Source organism: Salvelinus fontinalis, chromosome 21, assembly GCF_029448725.1.
Source record: "Salvelinus fontinalis isolate EN_2023a chromosome 21, ASM2944872v1, whole genome shotgun sequence".
Classification (NCBI taxonomy): Eukaryota; Metazoa; Chordata; class Actinopteri; order Salmoniformes; family Salmonidae; genus Salvelinus; species Salvelinus fontinalis.
In genome coordinates this window covers 50,910,379-50,934,921 of record NC_074685.1, presented here as the reverse complement: position 1 = coordinate 50,934,921, position 24,543 = coordinate 50,910,379, and the positions used below count along the sequence as shown (strand labels likewise).

General features: G+C 42.6%; 1 protein-coding gene across 1 annotated transcript in view; it reads left to right on the top strand.

The window, feature by feature from the left end:
- Positions 1–24,543, top strand: part of col27a1a (collagen, type XXVII, alpha 1a) — a 210,187-nt gene that overhangs the window by 63,477 nt on the left and 122,167 nt on the right. Inside the window, exons 11-20 of the mRNA XM_055875638.1 lie at positions 3,101–3,154; positions 3,940–3,984; positions 13,005–13,058; positions 15,630–15,674; positions 18,463–18,516; positions 18,886–18,930; positions 20,469–20,522; positions 20,755–20,808; positions 23,608–23,661; positions 23,765–23,818. Coding sequence (XP_055731613.1) covers positions 3,101–3,154; positions 3,940–3,984; positions 13,005–13,058; positions 15,630–15,674; positions 18,463–18,516; positions 18,886–18,930; positions 20,469–20,522; positions 20,755–20,808; positions 23,608–23,661; positions 23,765–23,818 — 513 coding nt within the window. The remainder of the gene's footprint in view (positions 1–3,100; positions 3,155–3,939; positions 3,985–13,004; positions 13,059–15,629; positions 15,675–18,462; positions 18,517–18,885; positions 18,931–20,468; positions 20,523–20,754; positions 20,809–23,607; positions 23,662–23,764; positions 23,819–24,543) is intronic.

The window sequence follows — 24,543 nt, the reverse complement described above, 5'->3', positions numbered from 1 at the left end:
CTTCAAGTACTTACCTACCTATAGTATACTACAGCTACCCCGTCAATTACATCTAACCACCCTGTATCTCTGATCTACATCTACCCTGTCTGCTACTGTGCCTCACAACCAGCCCCTGATCCCCTAGCTACAACTAACCAACTCACTACAACTAACCACCACTATCGCTTAGCTATAACCGTAATCTACAAACTACCAGCTATAGGACTCTATTTTTGCCTAGCGTTAATGCACCCTCTTTGGTCAATTTGACTTGTAAAAGCCAGCGCTCTGCTATTTTCCAACCCTGGTAATTGTAACAACACACAAGAACTCAAGTCCTTTTGTTCACATGATCTAGAATTATTCCTCACAACCAAATGCCGACCATATTATCTCCCAAAAGAACTCTCCTCAGTTATAGTCACAGCCGTGTATATCCCCCGCAAGCGGATACCAAGATGGCCATCAAGGAACTTCACTGGACTTTATGCAGACTGGAGGCTGCCTTTATTGTAGCTGGGGATTTTAACAAAGCTAATCTGAGAACAAGGCTACCTAAATTATATCAGCATATCGATTGCAGTACACGAGCGAGTAACACACTTTACCACTGCTACTCTAACGTCCGCGATGCGTACAAGGACCTCCCCCGCCCTCCTTTTGGCAAATCTGACCATGACTCCATCTTGTTGCTCCCCTCCTATAGGCAGAAACTAAAACCGGAAGCACCCGTGCTTAGGTCTACCCAATGCTGGTCTGAAAATCAGATCCACGCTTTAAGATTGCTTCAATCACGTGGACTGGGATATGTTCCAGGTAGCCTCAGACAATAACATTGACATACAGTGGGGAGAACAAGTATTTGATACACTGCCGAGTTTGCAGGTTGTCCTACTTACAAAGCATGTAGAGGTCTGTCATTTTTATCATAGGTACACTTCAACTGTGAGAGACGGAATCTAAAACAAAAATCCAGAAAATCACATTGTATGATTTTTAAGTAATTAATTCACAGAGAGGTGACTCCCTACCTACAGACTTGATATCATTGGCCACTTTAATAAATGGAACACTAGTCACTTTAATAATGCCACTTTAAGAATGTTTACCTATCTCGCATTCCTCATCTCATATGTACAGTTTATACTGTATCTTTCACTATCTATTGCATCTTAGCCGCTCTGTCACTGCTCATCCATATATTTGATACATATATATATTCTCATCCCGTTCCTTTACTAGATTGTGTGTGTTAGGTTTTGTTGTGGAATTGTTACATATTACCTGTTACAAACTGCTGCGCTGTCAGCTCTAGAAGCATAAGCATTTCGCTACACTCGCAATAACATCTGCTAACCATGTGTATGTGACCAATAACATTTGATTTGATTCAACAGCATATAATCAATACTGGACATTTATTTTTGTCCGTGCAGCTTTTGTGAAACACTTGGACTCATTATGCCCATTGAATGAGCATTGTCAGTGACAGTAGGGAATCTGTTTAGGCACATCACGTTATTACAATAGACTGCTTATTGTTTTTCCTTTATCAATTTGTTAACAAAATGGATCTTCCACTTTCGTCTGGACTTCACTGTCCTTGATGCCGAATCTATTTGTAGCCTCGGCTATTTGCCTGTTCATTTGTTTACCTTTCACGTGGCAACGTCACTAACAGGCCATGTCAACGGAGATGGGAGGCTAATCTTCTTAACGTTTGGGCAATGTCCAATTGTCCATGGCTCGAATATGCAATATGTGTAGATCAATATGTCCATGTTGAAGCCAATTTAAAAAAAAAAAAAAAAACTAGATGGGCTACACGTTTGAAATAACTACGCCTATTGTGGGGTTAGTTTATACTCTTTAAGAAACGATATTAATTGGATAGGACACACATCCATTCCTCCTGCCGAAGACCTCTTAGACCTGCATGTGCTAACATGGCCTTATGCTCATGTAATGAGATGTGATTTGTGATATCATGCTTCTGACCCGATAATATTTAGAAATGTTGTTGATTTGGAGATACACCTTGATTGTTTTTTAAAATCAAATTAATCAAAAAACAAACTTAGTATACACCCATGGGGAGCAATTCTGGTAACTGCATTTAGACAGTCTACTTAAAACAAGTGGTTGTTAAATTTGTATTAGAATTATACACTGTCTTATCAATAGCCGAGTGAACTTAATCTTGCTTGTTGACAATGTTTGGCATGTCCATGTCCAGACTGCAATTTATGGTAGGCCTCGCCCCTATATCAGTATTAATGCTATAGCCTATGTTTAACAATGCATTTCCTCATTGAAGCAATGCCATTAGAACAATGTAGACATGTTCAACGTGTTTAACAAACTAGGCTATAACAGACTAACGTTCAAATTGGAGTTGATGACAACGCAATAGACAACTTGACGCAACCACATATTTAGGCATGGAGCATGTTCTGGTTGGACAGTGAGGGCCAAGCCTCAACACACCCACAACTTGTTTATGTATCAAACCCCCCCCCCCCCCCCAATTCCGGTTGTGAAAATAGCTCAAATATTACTGACACCCCACCGAACCTATAACGCTAGCGCTAAGATATTCCATTAGGTTTGTTAAAATAGAGCACATCTAAAAATGCTACATCTCAATCAACTCCTGATCTACGTAAGTCTTTTCCCTATGTACCTTCAACCCATAACCCATCAGCTGTAACTGAACCAGTATCAGCACTCCACTACTCCACTGTCTTATAGAAAACATTGCTACTGCTATTGCTGCTGTTGTTCCTGGTCTTGTTCTGTTTTGTTGCCTTAAACCCGCTATCAACAGGCCAGATTGGTGTCATCTTCAGAGATCCCTGGCGTGAGGGTATGTGCCCTTGGACTACATCGTGGAAGCCAGCACCATGCAGTCCATGGGCATATACACTTGCCTCATGGCTTAGTTCTTCATGGAGACCTGATCCATCAACCCTGGAACCTTCAGACCCGCAGCACTGGACTCCTCAACTCTCAACCTATAATAGATCTACTTCGCAGTCACTGAAAATGGAATTCCTCTACCTCTCTCTCTTTCTCTCTCTCTCTCTCTCTCTCTCTCTCTCTCTCTCTCTCTCTCTAGGGCTTCATTGGAATCGCGGGCCTTTTTGGCCTACCTGGTGCTGATGGCAAAAGAGTACGTTTGTCTTTCTTTAACTTACCGCTACACACATCCAAATACTCACAACGTCTGTAATGATTAGGGCCAGGACTTTTTCCTGACCTCACCAAACACGTCTTGTGTACAAGAATGGAGGCAACTCTGACTACCTGTCCCAGTGGAGACTCTGATCTGCCCTCCCTCTGTTGATTTAAATGTGGGAACTGCCTCCAGCGTGCTATCAGGCTGCATTGAGTAAGACAGTGCGGGAGTGTTGGTGATGACTCATTGTGATCGTCCCCCCCCCCCTTATTGAGCCTTTGAACTGGCTAAACTAATCGAGGCCTTCCAAAAGCTCAGCCTCCAAGAACACCAGACCATTAGCCTACTTATCGCATGCACCCGGGGTTGCGTCATGGGTGAGCCTGCAATGGACCTTTCCACTATGCAGCTCCGCCATACTGTAGCAGGCCAATCTTTGTCTGTTGGTCACTGTGTCTGTCTGTCCTCTCTAGCTTCCTCCTAATCTTAAAGGAAGACACCTATATGGGACAGAGCACGATGAAAGGGCTCCAATTAGCTGGCACAGCTGTAGGTTTGTGCAGAGCGCTCTAGAAGCAATGCAAGTCGGCATGTACATCAAGCAGTGTTTACACAGAGTAGCTAAACAAAATACAAATATATACAATACTCTAGGTAGCTTACAGTCTGTGATGGTTTGACATTATTACATGAGTGTAGTTGTTACTAGAATTATTCCCAGAGAGTACAATGTTGCTCTGATCTTATTATTGTCTCTCCCTCTCTCGTTCTATTTTCAGGGCGTTCCTGGAGAACCAGGGAAGAGGGGCAAGATGGGTAGGCCGGTAAAGTTGTCTCAACATACTTTTATAGATAATTGTTTATATGAACTGTTATGAAATGTGTTGATGTCAGCCACAGCAGACGCTGTGTTAAGACCTAACCCATAGGCATAAGACATCTATGGTCTCCAGAGACTGATACCGACAACCCTTAACAGGACATGCGGTATATTGTGTCATGGAGGCTGCTGGCAATGATAGACATAGCTCAGAGCTGTGTTTAGCAAATGTTAGCTTATTGAACAGTCAGACCTCTTTCTCTGTCATTCGGTCCTCAGATCCTTATTTGTATTCAGTAGCGTTTTGCAGTGGGAAACCAGAGTGAGCATTCTTGTTTGGACAAATTCACATTCAGCGCCTCCCAGTTCAGAATTTCAAAAAGGTTTTGTGACCACTGAACATGACGTTTGTTTCAGTGAGTCAGTGTTCTAGTTCCAGCATGGTTCTACAATATTGTAGCCAGACCTGCTCTCAAGCTGAGAACTCCTTTATGAGGTTTGGTGCAAAGGCCCGCAGTCACACATTTGTCTACATCATTGTATGCTTCTCTCTTTGTTATTTCCATTGCTAATAGAAGGGTTACTCTAGGTTGAACACGTCGGAGATGTGCTACAACGCGGGTTTTTTGGACATAATAAGAAAAGGCTCATATTGAAATGAGCTTATTTGGTCACCTTTCTCTCGATGGGATCATGTAGTTTGGATACTTTTTAAAAATGTCACCTTTATTGGACCAGGTAGGCCAGTTGAGAGCAAGTTCTCATTTACAACTGCAATCTGACAAAGTTAAAGCAAAGCAGTGCGACAAAAAAATTAAATAAAAATAAAATGACAGTATGGGGAAGAGGTAGTTGGATGGGCTATTTACAGATGGGCTGTGTACAGGTACTGTGATCGGTAAGATGCTCTGACAGCTGATGCTTAAAGATAGAGGCATATATAAGACTCCAGGTTCAGTGATTTTTTTTGCAATTCATTCTAGTCATTGGCTGCAGAGAACTGGAAGGAAAGGCGGCCAAAGGAAGTGTTGGCTTTGGGGATGACCAGTGACATATACCTGCTGGAGCGTGTGCTACGGGTTGGTGTTGCTATGGTGACCAGTGTGCTGAGAAGGCGGGGCTTTACCTAGCAAAGACTTATAGATGACCTGGAGCCAGTGGTGGGTAGTATATGGGGCTTTGGTGACAAAACGGATGGCACTGTGATGGACTACATCCAGTTTGCTGAGTAGAGTGTAGGAGGCTATTTTGTAAATGACATCGCCGAAGTCAAGGATCGGTAGGATAGTCAGTTTTACAAGGGTATGTTTGGCAGCATGAGTGAAGTATGCATTGTTGCGAAATAGGTAGCCGATTTCAATTTAAGTGTGGAAGGAGAGATTACAGTCTAACCAGACACCTACGTATTTGTAGTTGTCCACATATTCTAAGTCAGAACTGTCCAGAGTAGTGATACTAGTCGGGCAGGTGGGTGCGGGCAACAGTCGGTTTAAGAGCATGCATTTAGTTTTAATAGCATTTAAAAGCAGTTGGAGGCCACGGAAGGAGTGTTGTATGGCATTGAAGCTTTTTTGGAGGCTTGTTAACAGTGTCCAAAGAAGGGCCAGAGTATACAGAATGGTGTCTGTGTAGAGGTGGATCAGAGAATCACCAGCAGCAAGAGCGACGTCATTGATATATACAGAGGAAAGAGTCTGCCTGAGAATTGAACCCTGTGGCACCTCTATAGAGACTGCCAGAGGTCCGGACAACAGGCCCTCCGATTTGACACACTGAACTCTGTCTGAGAAGTAGTTGGTGAACCAGGCGAGGCAGTCATTTGAGAAACCAAGGCTATTGAGTCTGCCGATAGGAATGCGGTGACTGACAGAGTCAAATTCCTTGGCCAGGTTGATGAAGACGGCTGCACAGTACTGTCTTTTATTGATGGTGGTTATATCGTTTCGAACCTTGAGCGTGGCTGAGGTGCACCCATGACCAGCTTGGAAATGGTCAGTGATCTGTTTGTTAACTTCGGTTTCAAAGATTTTAGAAAGGGAGGGCAGGATGGATATAGGTCTATAACAGTTTGGCTCTAGAGTGTCTCCCCCTTTGAAGAGTTGGATGACCGATTGGCAGCTTTCCAATCTTTGGGGATCTCAGACGATACGAAAGCGAGGTTGAACAGGCTAGTAATAGGGGTTGCAACAATTTCGGTGGATAATTTTAGAAAGAGAGGGTCCAGATTGTCTAGCCCAGCTGATTTTTAGGGATCCAGGCTTTACAGCTCTTTCAGAACATCAGCTATCTGGATTTGGTTGAAGGAGAAGCTGCAATGGTGAGAGACTTGTTTCTGGAAAGGTGGATTTTTAAAAGTAGAAGCTTGAATTGTTTGGGCACAGACCTGAATAGTATGACATAACTCTTTTTATTTATTTTACCGTTATTTTACCAGGTAAGTTGACTGAGAACACGTTCTCATTTGCAGCAACGACCTGGGGAGTAGTTACAGGGGAGAGGAGGGGGATGAATGAGCCAATTGTAAACTGGGGATTATTAGGTGACCATGATGGTTTGAGGGCCAGATTGGGAATTTAGCCAGGACACCGGGGTTAACACCCCTACTCTTACGATAAGTGCCATGGGATCTTTAATGACCTCAGAGAGTCAGGACACCCGTTTAACGTCCCATCCGAAAGACGGCACCCTACACAGGGCAGTGTCCCCAATCACTGCCCTGGGGCATTGGGATATTTTTTAGACCAGAGGAAAGAGTGCCTCCTACTGGCCCTCCAACACCACTTCCAGCAGCATCTGGTCTCCCATCCAGGGACCGACCAGGACCAACCCTGCTTAGCTTCAGAAGCAAGCCAGCAGTGGTATGCAGGGTGGTATGCTGCTGACAATCTCTGCAGTAGATTGCAACTCTGCCCCCTTTGGCAGTTCTATCTTGTCGGAAGATGTTATAGTTAGGGATGGACATTTCAGGAGTTTTGGTGTCCTTCCTAAGCCATGATTCAGACACGGCTTGGACATCAGGGTTGGCGGAGTGTGCTAAAGCAGTGAATAAAACAATCTTAGGGATGTTCTTCTAATGTTATGCTTGAAACCAAGGCTTTTACGGTTACGGAAGTCAACAAATGAGAGCGCCTGGGGAATGGGAGTGGTGCTGGGGGCTGCAGGGCCTGGTTTAACCTCTACATCAACAGAGGAGGAGTAGGATAAGGGTACGGCTAAAGGCTATCAGAACTGGTCGTCTAGTGCGTTCAGAACAGAGAGTAAGAGGAGCAGATTTCTGGGCGCGGAAGAATATATTCAAGGTATAATGTACAGACAAAGGTTTGGTTGGATGTGAGTACAGTGGAGGTAAACCTAGGCATTGAGTGACGATGAGAGAGGTTTTGTCTCTGGAGGCACCAGTTAAGTCAGGTGAGGTCACCAAATGTTAGGGGGTTGAAACAAATGGGCTATCTAAGGCATATTGGGCAGGGCTAGGGGCTCTACAGTGAAATAAGACAATCACTAACCAAAACAGCAATAGACAAGGCATATTGACATTAGGGAGAGGCATGTGTAACCGAGTGATCATAGGGTTCAATGAGTAGCACTAGATGAGTCAGGGAGCCAATTCCGTAGTTGCTGCTATGTTAGGCGAGCTGGAGACACGGCGATTCAGACAACTAGCGGGCCGGGGCAAGCAGATGGGCATCCGGCGACATCACAACGGAAGAGCCTGTTGAGACCACCGTGGACGGTTACATTGGCAGACCAGTCTTTATGGATCGGCGGGGCTCCGTGTCGGCAGTAAAGGGTCCGGGTCAATTGGCAAAAGAGGTATTTTGGCCCAAGAATTAGCTGGTGGACTTCTTTGGCTAGCCGGGATATGGGCCTAGCTCGAGTCTAGCTTCAAGCTAACTGGTGCTTGCTTCAGGACAGAGACGTTAGCCAGGAGTAGCCACTCGCATAGCAGCTAGCTGTGATGATCCGGTGTAAAGGTTCAGAGCTTGCGGTAGGAATCTGGAGATGTGGAAGAGAAAAAGCAGTCTGATATGCTCTGGGTTGATATCGCGCTGTTCATACTGGCAGGAATTGACCAGGTTGAGGCTGGCTGATATCCGAGTTAACAGTGATGACCGCTAGCAGTGGCAAACTGACTACTAGCTAGTTAGCTGTCTAGCTTCTGATGGGGGTTCCGATTCAAAAGTATAAAAATAGCAGATCCGTACCACAGTGGGTGAGGTGGGTTGCAGTATATTCAGTCCGTAGATGGAAAGTGTGAGAGAAATATATGCAAAATATATACAAATAAAACAATATATACACAGGACAGGACGGGACAAGACAAAGACACACGTCCGACTGCTACGCCATCTTGGACCTCCTGTAGGTTTTGTTTGTGTGTGAGTCTGTCTTTCAAATAACATTTTATTTGTCACGTTTTGTAAACAACGGGTGTAGACTAACAGTGAAATACTTACTTACGTTAGCCAGGAGTAGGAGTCAAAGAAAAAAATAGAAAAATAACAACTAGGAATAAATACACAATATGTAACGATAACTAGTATATACTATATACACGGGGTACCAGTACCGAGGCAATGTGCAAGAGTATGAGGTAATTAAGGTAGATATGTACATATAATGTATGTAGGGGTAAAGTGACAAGGCAACAGGATAGATAGATAGCAGTAGCAACAGCATATGTCTAGAGTCAAGAGGGTCAATGCCGAGACTGCAAAACTTAAACTCAAATAGCTGCCTGTCCCTTTTAATGCTTGATTTGGTACATTAAATAATTCAGTACTTGACTTCTTTGTAATGACTAAGAAACTGCTAGCCATTGCCTGCTAACAGCTGAGAACTGCTAGCTAACTGGCAAGTACACAAACAACTTCAGGAGTACAGGCCCCTAAAAATCGTCTAATTGCCCTCTAGTGACAAAGGAAAGAACTGACAAATGGAGAAAGGGGAGAAACATTTTTCTGTCAAGGAAAAGTTTTTATTTATAGAGGTGGTGGAGAGCCAGACGCGATTACCAGGATGGAACATGGGAGCCTCACTTGCGGTGGTGATCCGCCTGCTCTTTCTGATGGCAGGTTGTGCGCTGGAGTCTCACGTGGGCATTGTTCCATACCTCTTCTGCACATCTGAACTACTGAAAGCCAATGCAGCCTGCTGCCTATTGGCTTTCAGTAAATAAGACTTACAAGGAAACGCAAGCCACTGTCGTTGAAGCGCTAGCGCGGCTTAGAAAAAACTATTCTCCAATGAGGTTATTATTTATGTGGTAGCTTTTAAGTGGGGTTGTGTGTATAGTATGCATGCACTTGCATTCATGAGGGAGCGTTTGTATGTGCAGGCATTTTCTTTGTTTTGGCATATGTACAGTTTATGTTTTTGAGTGTGTGCATGCTCTCTTCCCCTCTGACGCATCTAGAGGTCAGCTATTCCCTAGGGATCTTTGACTGCCTCACTTACAGTATGTCAAGTGGTAAAGCCATTCTCTGTACGCAGATTCACTTTTTAGGTTCAGCAGACTGTCTGTTAACTATTAAACTCTGTTCTCACAATCTTACAATTGTTTGCCGACATTTTATACTTGCTGACAGAGGCTGTTTAGTTTTTCAGACAGAGTTGAAAGATGACCTGTGCCTGCAGAGATTTATGATGTTGTCCTGTGACAATGATAAATTATATCCACATAGAAACTAAATGCACATAATCGCAGTGTATGTACTCACTCGCTCACTCACTCGCACATGCACATTTTGCGACTCCTGTGGCAAGCCGGGCGCAGTGCACGCAGACACAGTCGCCAGGTGCACGGTGTTTCCTCCGACACATTGGTGCGGCTGGCTTTCCGGGTTAAGCAGGCATTGTGTCAGGAAGCAGTGCGGCTTGGCTGGGTTGTGTTTCGGAGGACGCACGGCTCTCGACATTAGCCTCTCCAGAGTCCGTATGGTAGTTGCAGCGATGAGACAAGACTAACTACCAATTGGATACCACAAAAAAAAGAGTGGAGGCTATTATAGCAGCAAAGGGGGTGACCAACTCCACATTAATACCCATGATTTTAGAATGAGTTGGTCCAAGATGTGTCCCAATACTTTTGATCATGTAGATTGTAGAGATTGCATTCGCAACACATTGACATTTTAATTTGGGATATGGGGATCCCTAAGGGCTCAGACATTTGCTGGCAGAGAGTACTTAGGATCTCTGAACCTAATTTGCGAATCGAGTACGTGCCCATTTTACATGTGGAATCACAGGAAAAATCGGATGCCTTAGGGTGGTCCCTAAAACACGCAGACGAATGCCAGATCCACTTTCGTTGCGATGTGTACAAGCCTTACGACACATTGCTTGCCCTACCTGACATAATTCAAAACAGTCATCCATTAAATGAGTTGGGAAAAAAGCAAATCTGCCTCTTTGAATTGTGTTTTTGGCCCAACAAGTCTGTTTCCACATTTGTTCCACTTCCATAAGGCAGTGATTATAGTATGATTTGTCATTGGGCTGGCAATTAAGGCAGTACTATTTGTCTGTGCTCGTGTCCCCCCCCCCATGCATTTGAAACCGCAATCGGCGGTCTCAACAAATATCACTCAGGCAGAATTTTCCTGTCAAGTATCTCCATCTGAAAGGTTGCAAGATCGAATCCCTGAGCTGACAAGGTCAAATCTGTTCTGCCCCTGAACAAGGCATTTAACCCACTGTTACTAGGCCGTCATTGAAAATAAGAATTTGTTCTTGACTGACTTGCCTCGTAAAATAAATAAATATCTAGACATCTGATTTTCCAGCTCATTTCCTAGCACTGTAAAATGCACTCATTTTATGTTTTTGTTATGTGGCGCTAGGTGAGTGTCTTATGATTCTCCTCGTCTGCGAGCTTAGAGGGGTGTTCAATAGACTTTGTTGTTTAGAAACAAAACTGCTGCGTGCTCAACTGTGGGGTAAAACAGACAGGGTTGGCTTAAATTGTTGACAACGAGTAAACAATATTTAGTCTCCAATCTTTATTGAAAATATGAATAAATGTGCACAACGACCACTTGTCTCAAATACATTGTTGCAGTTGTTGGTTAGCTAGCTAGGTAATTTTAAACATAATAGCATACACATTAAATCAAAAACACCTCAAAACAAGACATGATATCAAGAACAAGATAACCCTAGTTGAAACGAGCCACCTACCAATTCCCCACACGACAGCTTCTTGTCATTGTTGCTAGCTATCTGGCCATCCAGAATCACAACAACGCAGACTTCTGCCCCATTGAAGCGTGCACATCATTTTCGTGACGTTCTCAGCCAACCTGTCTAAGGTGCTGTCAGTGACATTCTCAAATGGGATTATCTTGTGCACTTTGCAGCAGTTTAACCAACCCAGATTAAGCCCGCTCCTTGACTCAAGTGCATCTATTGAGAATGTTCTAGTCCAGGAGTATGTTTTAATATGGGTTTAATGTACTCATGGAGACTCAGTGTCATAACTTTACATACCTTTGAGCTTTAGAATATTATGAAGTTTGACAAGAAGTTCTATCAATTTATGACTAAGGCTTCCTAAAACTAAATTACCTTTGTGTCGGAATGAAAGTATGAAACCTCAAGGAAAGCTTTGTCTGCAGATTACACCCATCTGGTAAGAAAGATGCATTTAATGATACACAGCTCTGCACATCCACCCCGATCAAGACTAATGAACCATTCACAATTGGCCTTCTAAAACAAGGCATACTGTAGAGGAAAAAGAGCAGAGCCCATCGATTACATTAAGTGTTCCTGGATGGTTTAGTTTAGTGTAGTGCCATTGCTCCTGTTCCAGTAAGGGGAAGCTACAACCTCAGAACACCCATCTCAAGCATAGCTCATATTAGCAACTCGGTTATTTCTAACAGGACTGACTGGCTGGCTGTGTTGTTCTCAGGCTCCTGAGTGGCGCAGCGGCCTAAGTCCCTGCATCTCAGTGCTAGAGGTGTCATTACAGACCCCGGTTCAATTCCAGGCTGTAGCACAACCGGCTGTGATTAGGAGTCCCATAGGGCGGTACACAATTCAATCGGCCCAGCGTCATTCGGGTTTGGCTGGGGTATTTGTTCTTTACTGACTTGCCAAGTTAAATACATTTAAAAAATGTAAACCGTTTGTTTCTAAATTGAGCGGTAGCAGTACACACCCGTTATGCTATTTCAAATAATGGGTCATTTTGCAACTGATTTGAAGATGTTTTTGAATGTAATATATGTCATGTTATATTTCACTTATGTTACAATTACTAGAAGCTATACAATTACTGCAATGGCTTTGCTGTGACTAAAATTAAAGTGTATTGTGTAATAATAATCTAAAGGCAGAATTTGTGATATCCTGTAAGAGTTATTTCTGACCTGAAATGAATAAATGTAAGATAAATTGAGTTTGAATGTGAAATAATGTAGAATGCAAACGTTTTCAACAACTCTGTAGTATGATAGCCCATTGTCGATTATAAAACCTGATTTAGCATGCATTGTACTAGCACACGTTTTTTCTAGACTGAATAAAAAATCTAATCAAAGCCAAAGGGCAAACAAAGATTGGGATGATGTCTTTATGATTTGTTTTTGATTTCTGAACAGCATTAGCATCAGGGTCAAAGTTAGCCTGGTTCCAGATCTGTATGTGCTTTAGCCAACTCCTCTGCCATCTGCTCTGACCATCGGAGCACTTGTAGGTCTGGGACCAGACTAGCAGTAGCACTCTTACTTTCTTTATAATCAGACCTGGTGATACTATGCAGTAGTACAAATGTAACTACTGTGATTAGTAGAACTACTGTGCAGTAGTACAAATGTAACTACTGTGATTAGTAGAACTACTGTGCATTAGTACAAATGTAACTACTGTGATTAGTAGAACTACTGTGCATTAGTACAAATGTAACTACTGTGATTAGTAGAACTACTGTGCATTAGTACAAATGGAACTACTGTGCATTAGTACAAATGGATGTACCAATCGCAGATTGTCGCTTTAACGCTGCTCTCTCTCCAGGGGTTTCCTGGAGACTTTGGTGAAAGAGGACCACCAGGACCAGACGGGGACCCAGTAAGTGAACAAACACACACAGCATTGATCCATACAGTTTCTATCTAGGCATACTATATTACTTTACCCCACATCACTATGTAGGAAGGTGTAAAACCTCCACAGGCACTGTCCTACATAGTACACATCCACGTCCCCTCTTTCCCAGTGAAATACTTTTCCATTTACCTCATTCTCACCTGTGTAATGAAGTGAAATCTTTAAGAGCATTTAACTCACCACACCAACCGCACACACACTCCCATACACACTCTTCCCCTGGCTTTTCACTCAGTGGGAATGTGGACTGTGATACTTTTCAACAATGATAAGAAAATCCTCTCTGACCACAAAGGATCCAAGAGATTGACTGTGTTTCCATGTTTTGTTTGTAAATACTTTTTGGACATACAGATGGACAGACAAGGTTTATGATACTGCATGTGTTTTTTGTAATATTGATTTTTTTTTTCTCCATTGGCATCATTAATTGGCATCAAGGCCTTAAAAGTCAGACTCCAGCCACCCTAGTCATAGACTGTTCTCTCTGCTACCGCACGGCAAGCGGTACTGGAGCGCCCAGTCTAGGTCCAAGTAGCTTCTACCCCCAAGCCATAACACTCCTGAACAGCTATTTAAATGGCTACCCAGACTATTTGCAGTTGGAAGCACAGAATTGTCTAGAATGTCATTGTATGCTGTAGCGTCAATCCATTGAACGCGTTTCCAATACTCCAGAGTCCAATGGTGGAGAGCTTTCCACCACTGCAGCCGATGCTTGGCTATGCTCATGCTGACTTTAGGCTTTTGTGCGTCTGCCTGGCCATGGAAATCCATTTCATGAAACTCTCGACGATCAGTTCTGCAGCTCTAGCAGGGCAGAAATCTGACAAACTGACTTGTTGAAAGTCACTGAGCTCTTCAGTAAGGCCATTCTACTGCACTGCCAGTGTTTGTCTATGGAGATTGCATTGCTGTGTGCTCTCTTTTATACATCTGTCTGCAACGTTTCAGGCTGAAATAGCTACGTTCACTGATTTGAAGGGGTGTCCACATGCTTTTGTGTATATATATTGTATGCCCCAGAAATTTGGAAATTATATTTTATGCTAATTCAAATAATTTTTTCCCACTAGTTATTAAAAAAAATAAGGGTCAAAATGATTGGCAACCTTTTTTTTTCAATACTCTGCCACCTTCCCCTTGCGGGGATAATGGCACTGAGCCTTTTTCTAAAATGTTTTACGAGATTGGAGAACACATTGTGAGGGATCTTAGAACAATCCTGCAAACTGAATCAACACAGCCTGATCAACTCTAATAGAAGGAGATGTCGCGCTGCTTGAGGCCCATGGTGGTCACACAACGTATCTGTATACCCACTCATATGAAATCCTCATTTATTTATTTCAACTGACAGATTTCATTAAATGAACTGTAACGCAGTAAAATCTTTGAAATTGATGCATGTTGCATTTTATACTTTTGTTCAGTATGGCTCAGTATTTGCGTTATTTCTTTTATACAGTCTTTTTTTGGTCATCTTTATCAAGGGTGACTAACTGTCAGGCTATTGCTATTGGAAGGTGAATGCAACAACAACCTCTGATTGGCTGATGAAGGCCGGTGGGCGGATCTCCACAGATCATGTCCCTCTATCTTTTCAGTTGACTTTATTTTCACTTTTCCTCTGGAAAAGGGAATTTAGCTCGTTTGAGTTTCTTGACTTCCTGCGAGGCTAGCCTCCATCTCTCCTCTCTTCAGAAAAAGGAGAGGAGAATAAAGTGATCCTTTCATCATGGGCTGCAAGGCAGGAGGAAATGGGCATGGCACGTAGCAGAGGGGGCGAGGCAGGGGGTCAACAATCCTCTCTCTGTGTCCCGCTGCAACTGTTCTCTTCTTGCATTGCCAGGGAAGATAGAACCTGGAGATTACATGAACTGCAGCAGGACGGACAGCGGGCCTAGCTCCCAATTCACCTGCTCTCACACATGCACGAGCATGCACTAACATTCGCACACACACAAATGTCCCTCACCACCCCCTTCCTTAGTCTTCACTAAACACTCTTCTGAGCGTGTTTGTTAAAAAAAAGCAGGTCATTTTTAAAATGTGATTTCGCCTTAATTTAACCAGGTAAGCTAGTTGAGAACAAGTTCTCATTTGCAACTGCGACCTGGCCAAGATAAAGCAAAGCAGTGCGACACAAACAACAACACAGAGTTACACATGGAATAAAAAAGCGTACAGTCAATAACACAATAGAAAAAAAAGAAAGTCTATATACAGGGTGTGCAAATGGCGTGAGGCAGGCAATAAATAGGCCACCGAAGCGAAGTAATTACAATTTAGCAGATTAACACTGGAGTGATAAATGAGCAGATGATGATGTGCAAGTAGAGATGCTGGTGTGCAAAAGAGCAGAAAAGTAAATAAAAACAATATGGGGATGAGTTAGGTAGATCGGGTGGGCTATTTACAGATGGATCCAGCATATATCCCCAGAAACCTGTTCTCTCTCTCTCTCTCTCTCTCTCTCTCTCTCTAGCGCTCTCACAATCACACTTCCTCTCTTCCTCTTTCCTCTCCAAGGGTTTGCTTGGAGCCTGTGGTCCTAATGGAGTTCTTGGACTTATTGTAAGTATAAACTGTGTCTGTGCCTCTGTTTGCTTCTGTGTACCATTTTTATGTTTGTTTTATTGGTTTGTGTGCACGGGTGTCAACATCCATTTCCACCCAACACTGGCTTTGAAGACCATATCTTCAAAAGGCGTGGAGAGCCGTTTAATGTACTGTAAGTCTTTTCATTGGTTGGATATGTTCAGAATGACTTACTGCCAGGCCCATATTTTCCCACTGGGCGCACACTGATTGAATCAACGTTTTTCCCACTTTGAATTGACGTCTGTGCCCCGTGGGGGGGCTTTTTGTTGGCCACACGACACGACCCAAAGGCATCTCAGAAGCCCCGTGACAGAATGGCCTTCCCTTCTTTTATCCTGCCTGGGATCTGTAAATGACACTCCAAACAACACACGGCCTTCAATCTACACCAATTCCCCCAGAGACTAACAAGGGAGCTGCTGGGTATATCCCAATGATCTCTCCTTTCTCCCCAAGTGTGCACTTGTTCACTTCCCTTCATGGATTTAAAAGGGAATTTACTGGTAGATGGAAACTCCCTCAGCACCAATCCAATGCTTTTAAATTGTTGAGAAGTAGTGAACAAGTGCACACTAAAGGAGGAATGAGAGAATATTGGGGTGTGCACGCTGTGTCCTCTGATTCCTTTCTAATTTGGCTTTATAAAGAGCCAGTTCCTCCGTCATGGGCGAAATTGCATCTGACTATAACGTTTCCCTAGTTTTCTCCCGTCCTCTTTGTTCCTCGCAGCTCCCCCTACTCTATCCTCAGCCACCAGCAGGCCTATACTTGGAAATACTGAGGGCCTCTAATTACAGCTGTGCCCTTAGTCTCAGTCTGACTAGGCATCCACCTGATCCTGGTGGTAAACACAGCAGCCCTTTCCTCTGCCACCGAGCCACATTTCTGTTTGCTTGTAAATATACAACTGCCATTTTCGAGCCGACACCCCACCGTTGCACCATTTGGGATCCAGCCTGTGACAGTTGCCGTGGCCCATTTGCTACTGTTTGAATGCGCATAGGTCAACATTATCTGCAGACCTTCAATCGAGCACAGGATTCTTTCTAATAAGACTCCTTTGTAATGGCCGTCAAAGACTTGGATCATGTCTCGAATTTGAGCAAACTTGAACACACACTGGAGAGAAGGAAAGTAATACTCTTCTTTTGGGACACCCAGTTCTGAATCCTCGAACTTAGAGGGACCTCCTAACTGAATGAAACTCAAAGCATGCATTCACACGCAGCCACACACACACACACACAGCCACACACACACACACAGATCCAGCTAACGCCATGCTCTCAACGGCAGGAAAATGTCATTAAATTAATCTCCAACCCAATACACCCAATCTATGTATTTGGTGCTTATACCTAGGAACAGAGGAACTATCTGGAAGATATTCACTATCATTAGAGTAACACTTGACAGTGTTTTGAATTGTAAAACTGTAACGGGCTTCCTCCTTCTCTTCATCCGAAGAGGAGTAGCAAGGATTGGACCAAAGTCCAGCGGGGTGTGAATTCATAATGATTTATTTAACAAGACAAAGACGAAACGAAATACACTTTAGAAATACAAAATAACAAAACGAACTAAACAGACCTAAACTTACGAACTTACATGAAACGAAGAACACACGAACAGGAACAGACAAACCGAAACAGTCCCGTGTGGTAACATGTACTGACACGGAAGACAACCACCCACAACAAACAATGTGAAACAACCTACCTTAATATGACTCTCAATCAGAGGAAACGCCAGACACCTGCCTCTAATTGAGAGCCATACCAGGCAACCCATTAACCCAACATAGAAAACACATAACATAGACTACCCACCCAAACTCACGCCCTGACCAATTAAACACATACCAAACAACAGAAAACAGGTCAGGAACGTGACAGAAACACTTCCTGATTTCCTTCTTCAAGGGGTGCGTTCCAGGTCACCTACATTGTACATTTTTTTGGGGGGGTGATTCAACGTACAATTGTAAGGCAACCAGCTGTGATAGGATTGTGAGTTTTGTAGCATATAGCTGTACTAACATACATTCTCAAGTTGAGTTGTATGTTCACTCAACTTTGAATTTCAGGTTGAGTGAACGTTCATTTCATCTTGAGAATTTATTCAACATTATTTGCATATGTCCCCGTGTAAAATGTAAGTATTTATGACAATATATAACATATATCATAAGGCCTTTGAGGGCCTAGTTACTGTACACCCTAAAGCAGTGTTCTAAAAGTTGCATTATGCTGGCTTGCAAAGTAATGTATATTCCTATTGGAATCCAGTCAGAGTGAGGATATCCAACAATTTGACATTTTTATTATCTCTAACCTACATTGAGAATAACTGCCAGGGTAATGTACATTTGTCATTTTACTCAACAAGCTTGTTGAAATTCAGCTCAATTCGAGTAGAGTTTGTTGATTAAATTAACAATTGTAAGGCAACCAGCTGCAATGGGAGTGTGACTTTTCTCAACATTTGGACATGTACTGTAGCTGAACAAACATACAGTGTTGCCTTCCAAAGGCAAACATGAATTTGTCATTTTACTCAACAAGCTTTTTCAAATTCAGCTCACTTCAAGCAGAGTTTGTTGAGTCAACACACTTTGGCACATTAGCTCAAAGTCTTGTCCTTCTGAAGTCCACTAAACTCGCATAATAACACTGATTAAGCAATTGGTTAAATTGGATTTTTACAGACCAGATTATCAGGACATTAATATGGCTTTGTGTCTCTCTCCTTCTGGCCTCAGGGTGACATGGGACCTAATGGGAAGGTGGGCCTTCCAGGACCCAATGGACTGAAGGTGATCAAACACACACACACACACACACACACACACAGGGCCTTTGCACCTACCTTACTCCTTTATAACCCCACTAGTGTAGTAGTATACTGTACATCTGAGAAAATATGAGTTTCTGCTCCTGTTAAAGTAGTGAGTTACTGTTGTCCTATCTATACTATATGGGATAATACTGCCAATTTAATTAGATGCCTTTGTGGAACTTTAACAAACAGTTTATAGCTGTCAGTGCAGTCGTTGACCAGTACAGCTCCACAATAATATAGTGAATAATACTAAGTTACTGATTTATTGGGGTGGGACAGGCCAGACAGGAAAGCGGACAGTTTGATTGGTCCTAATCTCTCTATGTGTGTGTGTTTCTTGCAGGGGGTGCCCGGCAACCCAGGAGAACCAGGACTGAAAGGTGATAAGGTGATCTGAATATTCCCGTTATTGGCCTGTGATTGAGCAGCATGTGATGGATAATGTACCCCCCCCCCTGGCCAGCTTCTTGTATATAGCGTGCCCCGACGCAATTATTGTATAAGCCGGTTTTTCCTGACTGTAATCTGACCACGAAACACTCAAGGCCACTCTATTTTTTATTTTCTTTATCTGGTCAATTCACATCGCTCTCAGTCTTTCCTGGTCAGGAAGAAACCCCTGGGTCATGTTCATTAGGTCACACAACATAATCCTTTTTTCCCCGACGGAAAACAAAAATTATGAGTCCAGGTAGTCCCTCTATGTTACATTAAGTTGTGTTCTGTTTAGTGCCTAATGAACACAACCCTGGCCTAGTGTAAGTACAAGTGAGACTTGTTGCCTTAGCTTAGCATGTAAGGTGATAAACTGATATTTTGGTAGTCACACATACAAAATTGTTAAAACCGGCATTTTTACAGAAATGTTGATTAATCTACATTGTCCTTGTAAAAATAACCTTAATAAAGTAAATATAGGCCATCATACAGTAAGTCAAGGAAGCCAACACTCCCCTCCCTGTTCTCTCTTGTTCTTAATTTGGGTGGTTCGATCCCTGAATGGTGATTGGCTCACAGCCAATATACCACGGGTATGACAAAACATGTATTTTTACTGCTCTAATTACGTTGATAAGGCACATTTACATTACATTACATTTACATTACACACCTCGGGTTTGTGATATATGGCCAATATACCACGGCTAAGGGCTGTGTCCAGACACTCCGCGTTGCGTCGTGGTATAAGAACAGCCCTTATCTGTGGTATATTGGCCATATACCACACACTCTCGTGCCGTATTGCTTAAACATGCCCCGGTGAACTCATCTATTGAATTGAGTGTCAGAGACATATGGATGGATGTTACTACATCCATACATTTACTCATTGGCATCAGCACCACGTGGAACAGGTGTATTAGACCGCTGTGCCACTCGGAGGGGATAACATTTATTGAAATTACTGGAATTCTGATAGACTTTGGTTTTTAATGTAAATATATAATTTAATCGTATTATTATATGTAGTAGAAAGCGATGGGTTAGAAGAAGCCTACATGACCAACCCATAAAGTAAAATGTAACATCCAAATATGGCCAGCTATGTAAACTTTAACATTGATTTATCCTACAGTAGGTGTCGTTCAATTGGTAACATACATTTTTGTCTTCTTCTAATGCCTCTTAAGGGGGAAAAGTAACTGAATGTAATCAAAATGCGTTACTGAGTGTGGTTTATCCAAAAGTTACGTTAGTGATAAAAAATTTGGACAGGTAACTACTAACTGTAAAAGATTACATTTAGAAAGTAACCTACCCAACCCTAGTGATCGGGTATAGGGAATGCTAATCGTTGCAAAGTTGTAATGAGTATTGTCTTGTGGTAAAATGTTGAATATGAGCAATAGAACGCAGACATTTCACTTTTGCTAACGGTGTTCTCTCTTTCCCCCTCCATTCTTTCACTTCCTCCAACCACATTAGGGTGCCGTTGGGCTTCATGGAGAGCAGGGAAAGATCGGCTTCCAAGGAGACAAGGTAGAACCCAAACCCCCCAGGTTAACCCTTTAATTTCCTCTCCGCTGACCTCCGACTGCCCAAGCAAATGTACACACTCACACACAGAGCCTTGGCCTTGGAGATGTGAACCAAAGTCGTGCATGTCTGACGGCTGGTGAAGTTCCCATCGATCTCATTGGATATCATGCTTTCAGAGTAGTTCTGTTGCTGCTGAGTTTATTAAGATAATTGGGGTCTGTGTATCTAACAGGGTGTTCAGGGTACTCCAGGGTTGCCAGGTACCAGAGGAAAACCAGGACTTCAGGTGAGTTCTCCCGCTATGAATTGCTTTGGGATAAGGATTTTAGTTTGGCCATGCAAAATGCATCATCATCCCCGTTTTTGCTCTGTACTGAAAGTGCTCGAATTGATATGCACAATTCTTTGAAGATGTTATTAATAGTGGACTAATGAACAAAATAGATGCCATAACTTAATTTAAGCCAGTTTCACATGACGTTTTAGTAGACACTCTTATCCAGATCGACTTAGAGTAGTGAGAGCATACATTTTCATGCTTTCTCGTACTGGTCCCTTGTGGGAGTCCAACCCACAACCATGTTCTACTCAACTGAGCAACATGGGACCACGTGGCAGGAAAATAATCATGCAGCAACAGTAAATGTGAATTGTTATGTGGCTTTTAGTTATTGGTCCAAAATTCCTGTAAGGCATATTGTATGATCTGTTTGATGTTGTGTTCATATATTTGGCAAGCGTGGTAAGGAGTAACAGAAGCAGCTCATCCTAGAGCGATGTGTTCAATTTGTCCTGATGGTGGCGCTATGGGGCCTGTGTTTATGAGTAGTCTAGAGGAAAAAGAAACGCACACCTCTTTAGGCGAGGTTCTGGCTAGCGGAGTGGAAAACTTGAAAATAAAGGAGAGCCGCACACTCTAGGAGCTCAGATGCAAAAATGTCATGTCCAACGTTTCGACAGGCAAGCTGTCTTCATCAGGATAATGAGTAGTGTTTATGAGTAGTACCTGAAGATGTGCATCAGGAGTATTGATAGTGATTCACGATTAAACATTCGGAAAGTATTCAGACCCCTTAACTTTTTCATGATTTTGTTAAGGTACAGCCTTATTCTAAAATGGAGTAAAATATAATAATCCACATCAATCTACACACGATACTCCATAATGACAAAGCAAAAGCTATTTAAAAAAAATAATTTTTGCAAATGTATTAAAAATAAAAAACAGAAACCTTATTTACATAAGTATTCAGACCCATTGCTATGAGACTCGAAATTCAGCTAAGGTGCATCCTGTTTCCATTGATCATCCTTGAGCTGTTTCTACAACTTGATTGCAGTCCACCTGTGGTAAATTCAATTTTTTGGACATGATTTGTAAAGGCACACACCTGTCTATATAAGGTCCCACAGTTGACAATGCATGTCAGAGCAAAGAAAAAGCCATGAGGTCAAAGGAATTGTCTGCAGATAGGTTGGGTTGAATGCGGAAGACACATTTCAGTTGAAGGCATTCAGTTGTACAACTGACTAGGTATCCCCCTTTCCCTTTAGAGCTCCAAGACAGGATTGTATCGAGGCACAGATCTGGGGAAGGGTACCAAAAGCTTTCTGCAGCATTGAAGGTCCTCAAGAACGCAGTGGCCTCCATCATTCTTAAATGGAAGAAGTTTGGAACCAACAAAGACTCTGACTAGAGCTGGCAGCCCGGCCAAATTGAGAAATCGGGGGAGAAGGGCCTTCGTCAGGGAGGTGACCAAGAACCCAATGGTCACTCTGACAAAGCTTCAGAGTTCCTCTGTGGAGATGGGAGAACCTTGCAGAAGGACAACCATCTCTGCAGCACTCCACCAATCAGGCATTTTTGGTAGAGTGGCCAGATGGAAGCCATTCCTCAGTAAAAGGCACATGGCAGCCTGCTTGGAGTTTGCTAAAAGGCACATAAAGGACTCTCAGACAATGAGAACAAGATTCTATGATCTGATGAAACCAAGATTGAACTCTTTGGCCTGAATGCCAAGCGTCACGTCTGGAGGAAACCAGGCACCGCTCATCACCTGGCCAATAACATCCCTCGGTGAAGCATGGTGGTCGCAGCATCATGAAGTGAGGGTGCTTTTCAGCGGCAGTGAGTGGGAGACCAGTCAGAATCAAGGAAAGGTGAACGGAGCAAAGTATAGAGATCCTTGATGAAAACCTAATCCAGAGCGCTCAGGACCTCAGACTGGGGCGAAGGTTCACCTTCCTACAGGACAATGACCCTAATCACACAGCCAAGACAACACATGATTGGCTTGGACAAGTCTCTGAATGTCTTTGAGTGGCCCAGCCAGAGCCCGGACTTGAACCCATTCAAACATCTCTGGAGAGACCTGAAAATAACTGTGCAGTGACGCTCCCCATCCAACCAGACAGAACATGAGAGGATCTGCAGAGAAGAATGGGAGAAACTCCCCACATACAGGTGTGCCAAGCTTGTAGCATCATACCATGAAGGCTCGAGGCTGTAATTGCTGTCAAAGGTGCTTCAACAAAGTACTTAGTAAAGGGTTCTGAATGCTCATGTAAATGTTTCCAGTTTTTATATGTAATGAATTTGCAAGAAATTCTAAAAACCTGTTTTTGCATTGTCATTCTGGGGTATTGTGTGTAGATTGATGAGATTTTATTTTTTATTTAATCCATTTTAAAATAAGGCTGTAATGTAACAAAATGTGGGAAAAGTTAAGGGGTCTGAATAGGCTGCTGGACATGCTGTTGGACAGGAACAATCATTAATGCAGGCACATTGGCTTATTGCGGGCATATTGTTTGAATATGTGCATCCGTAGACGCCATGTACCAAATTTGGCACTGATCAGTCGAGCGGTTCTGGAGAAGAAGACATTTAAAGTAGTCTGTATCATAAATAATTGTCTCAAATTGTCTAAAATATTGTATGATCTGTTTAATTTTTAGTTGTGATATTTGGCAAGCATGGTAAGGAGTACAGAAGTAGCACATCCTAGGGCAATATGTCCAATTTGTGCTGATGGGGGCACAGCTTGCAGCTTTAATTTTTCTTGCATTTCCCTCCTACTCCCAGGGCAGGCCAGGAGAGAGAGGGCGTGATGCTGTACCTGGCCTTCCAGGAGCAGAGGTAGCCACTTACAGTACACATGTACACATGCATGTACACACACACACAAGTACACAACAACAACAACAACATAAATATGTTCCCTTTTCTCTCTAAATCACAGGGTTTCCCTGGAGACATTGGGCCTCCTGGAGAGAATGGCTTAGAAGGCCCAAATGTGAGTAAATAACTTTTGTTCTTTTTGGGATCTGTTGAATGTTAGTATGACCCACATGAAAAAATACTAATGCATACTATTGTATAAATACTGTAGTATTACTGCAGACTAGTATTGTTTTTGCAGACATTGCATACAGTTTACTAAAGTATAAATACTGCACTATTACCATAGTTAAAAAACGATAGTATTTCAGGCATATCTGTAGTATTTACTATTGGGTTTTTGATTTATTATCTTTGACATAGAAGTGGGAGCTTCTACAAATACTAAAAGAGCAAACTTTCCATAACCTGTTCGTAGGTAGGACTGCAGTCTGAACCGCTTGTTCAGCGCTTCTGCTCTTTTCTGTAACCTGTATAGAACACAATATATGTTCTATACTCAAGGTTGGGTACGTTACTTTCTAAATGTAATTCGTTACAGTTAGTAGTTACCTGTCCAAAATTCTAATCAGTAACGTAACTTTTGGATTACCCAAACTCAGTAACATAATCGGATTACATTCAGTTACTTTTAGATTACTTTCCCATTAAGAGGCATTAGAAGAAGACAACAATTTATGTTACCAATTGAACAACATCTATTGCAGATTAAATCATTGTTAAAGTTTACATAGCTGGCCATTTATGGATGTTACATTTTACTTGATGGGTTGTGTATGTATGCTTCTTCTAACCCATCGCTTTCTACTACATATAATAATGTTTAAATTATATCTTTAC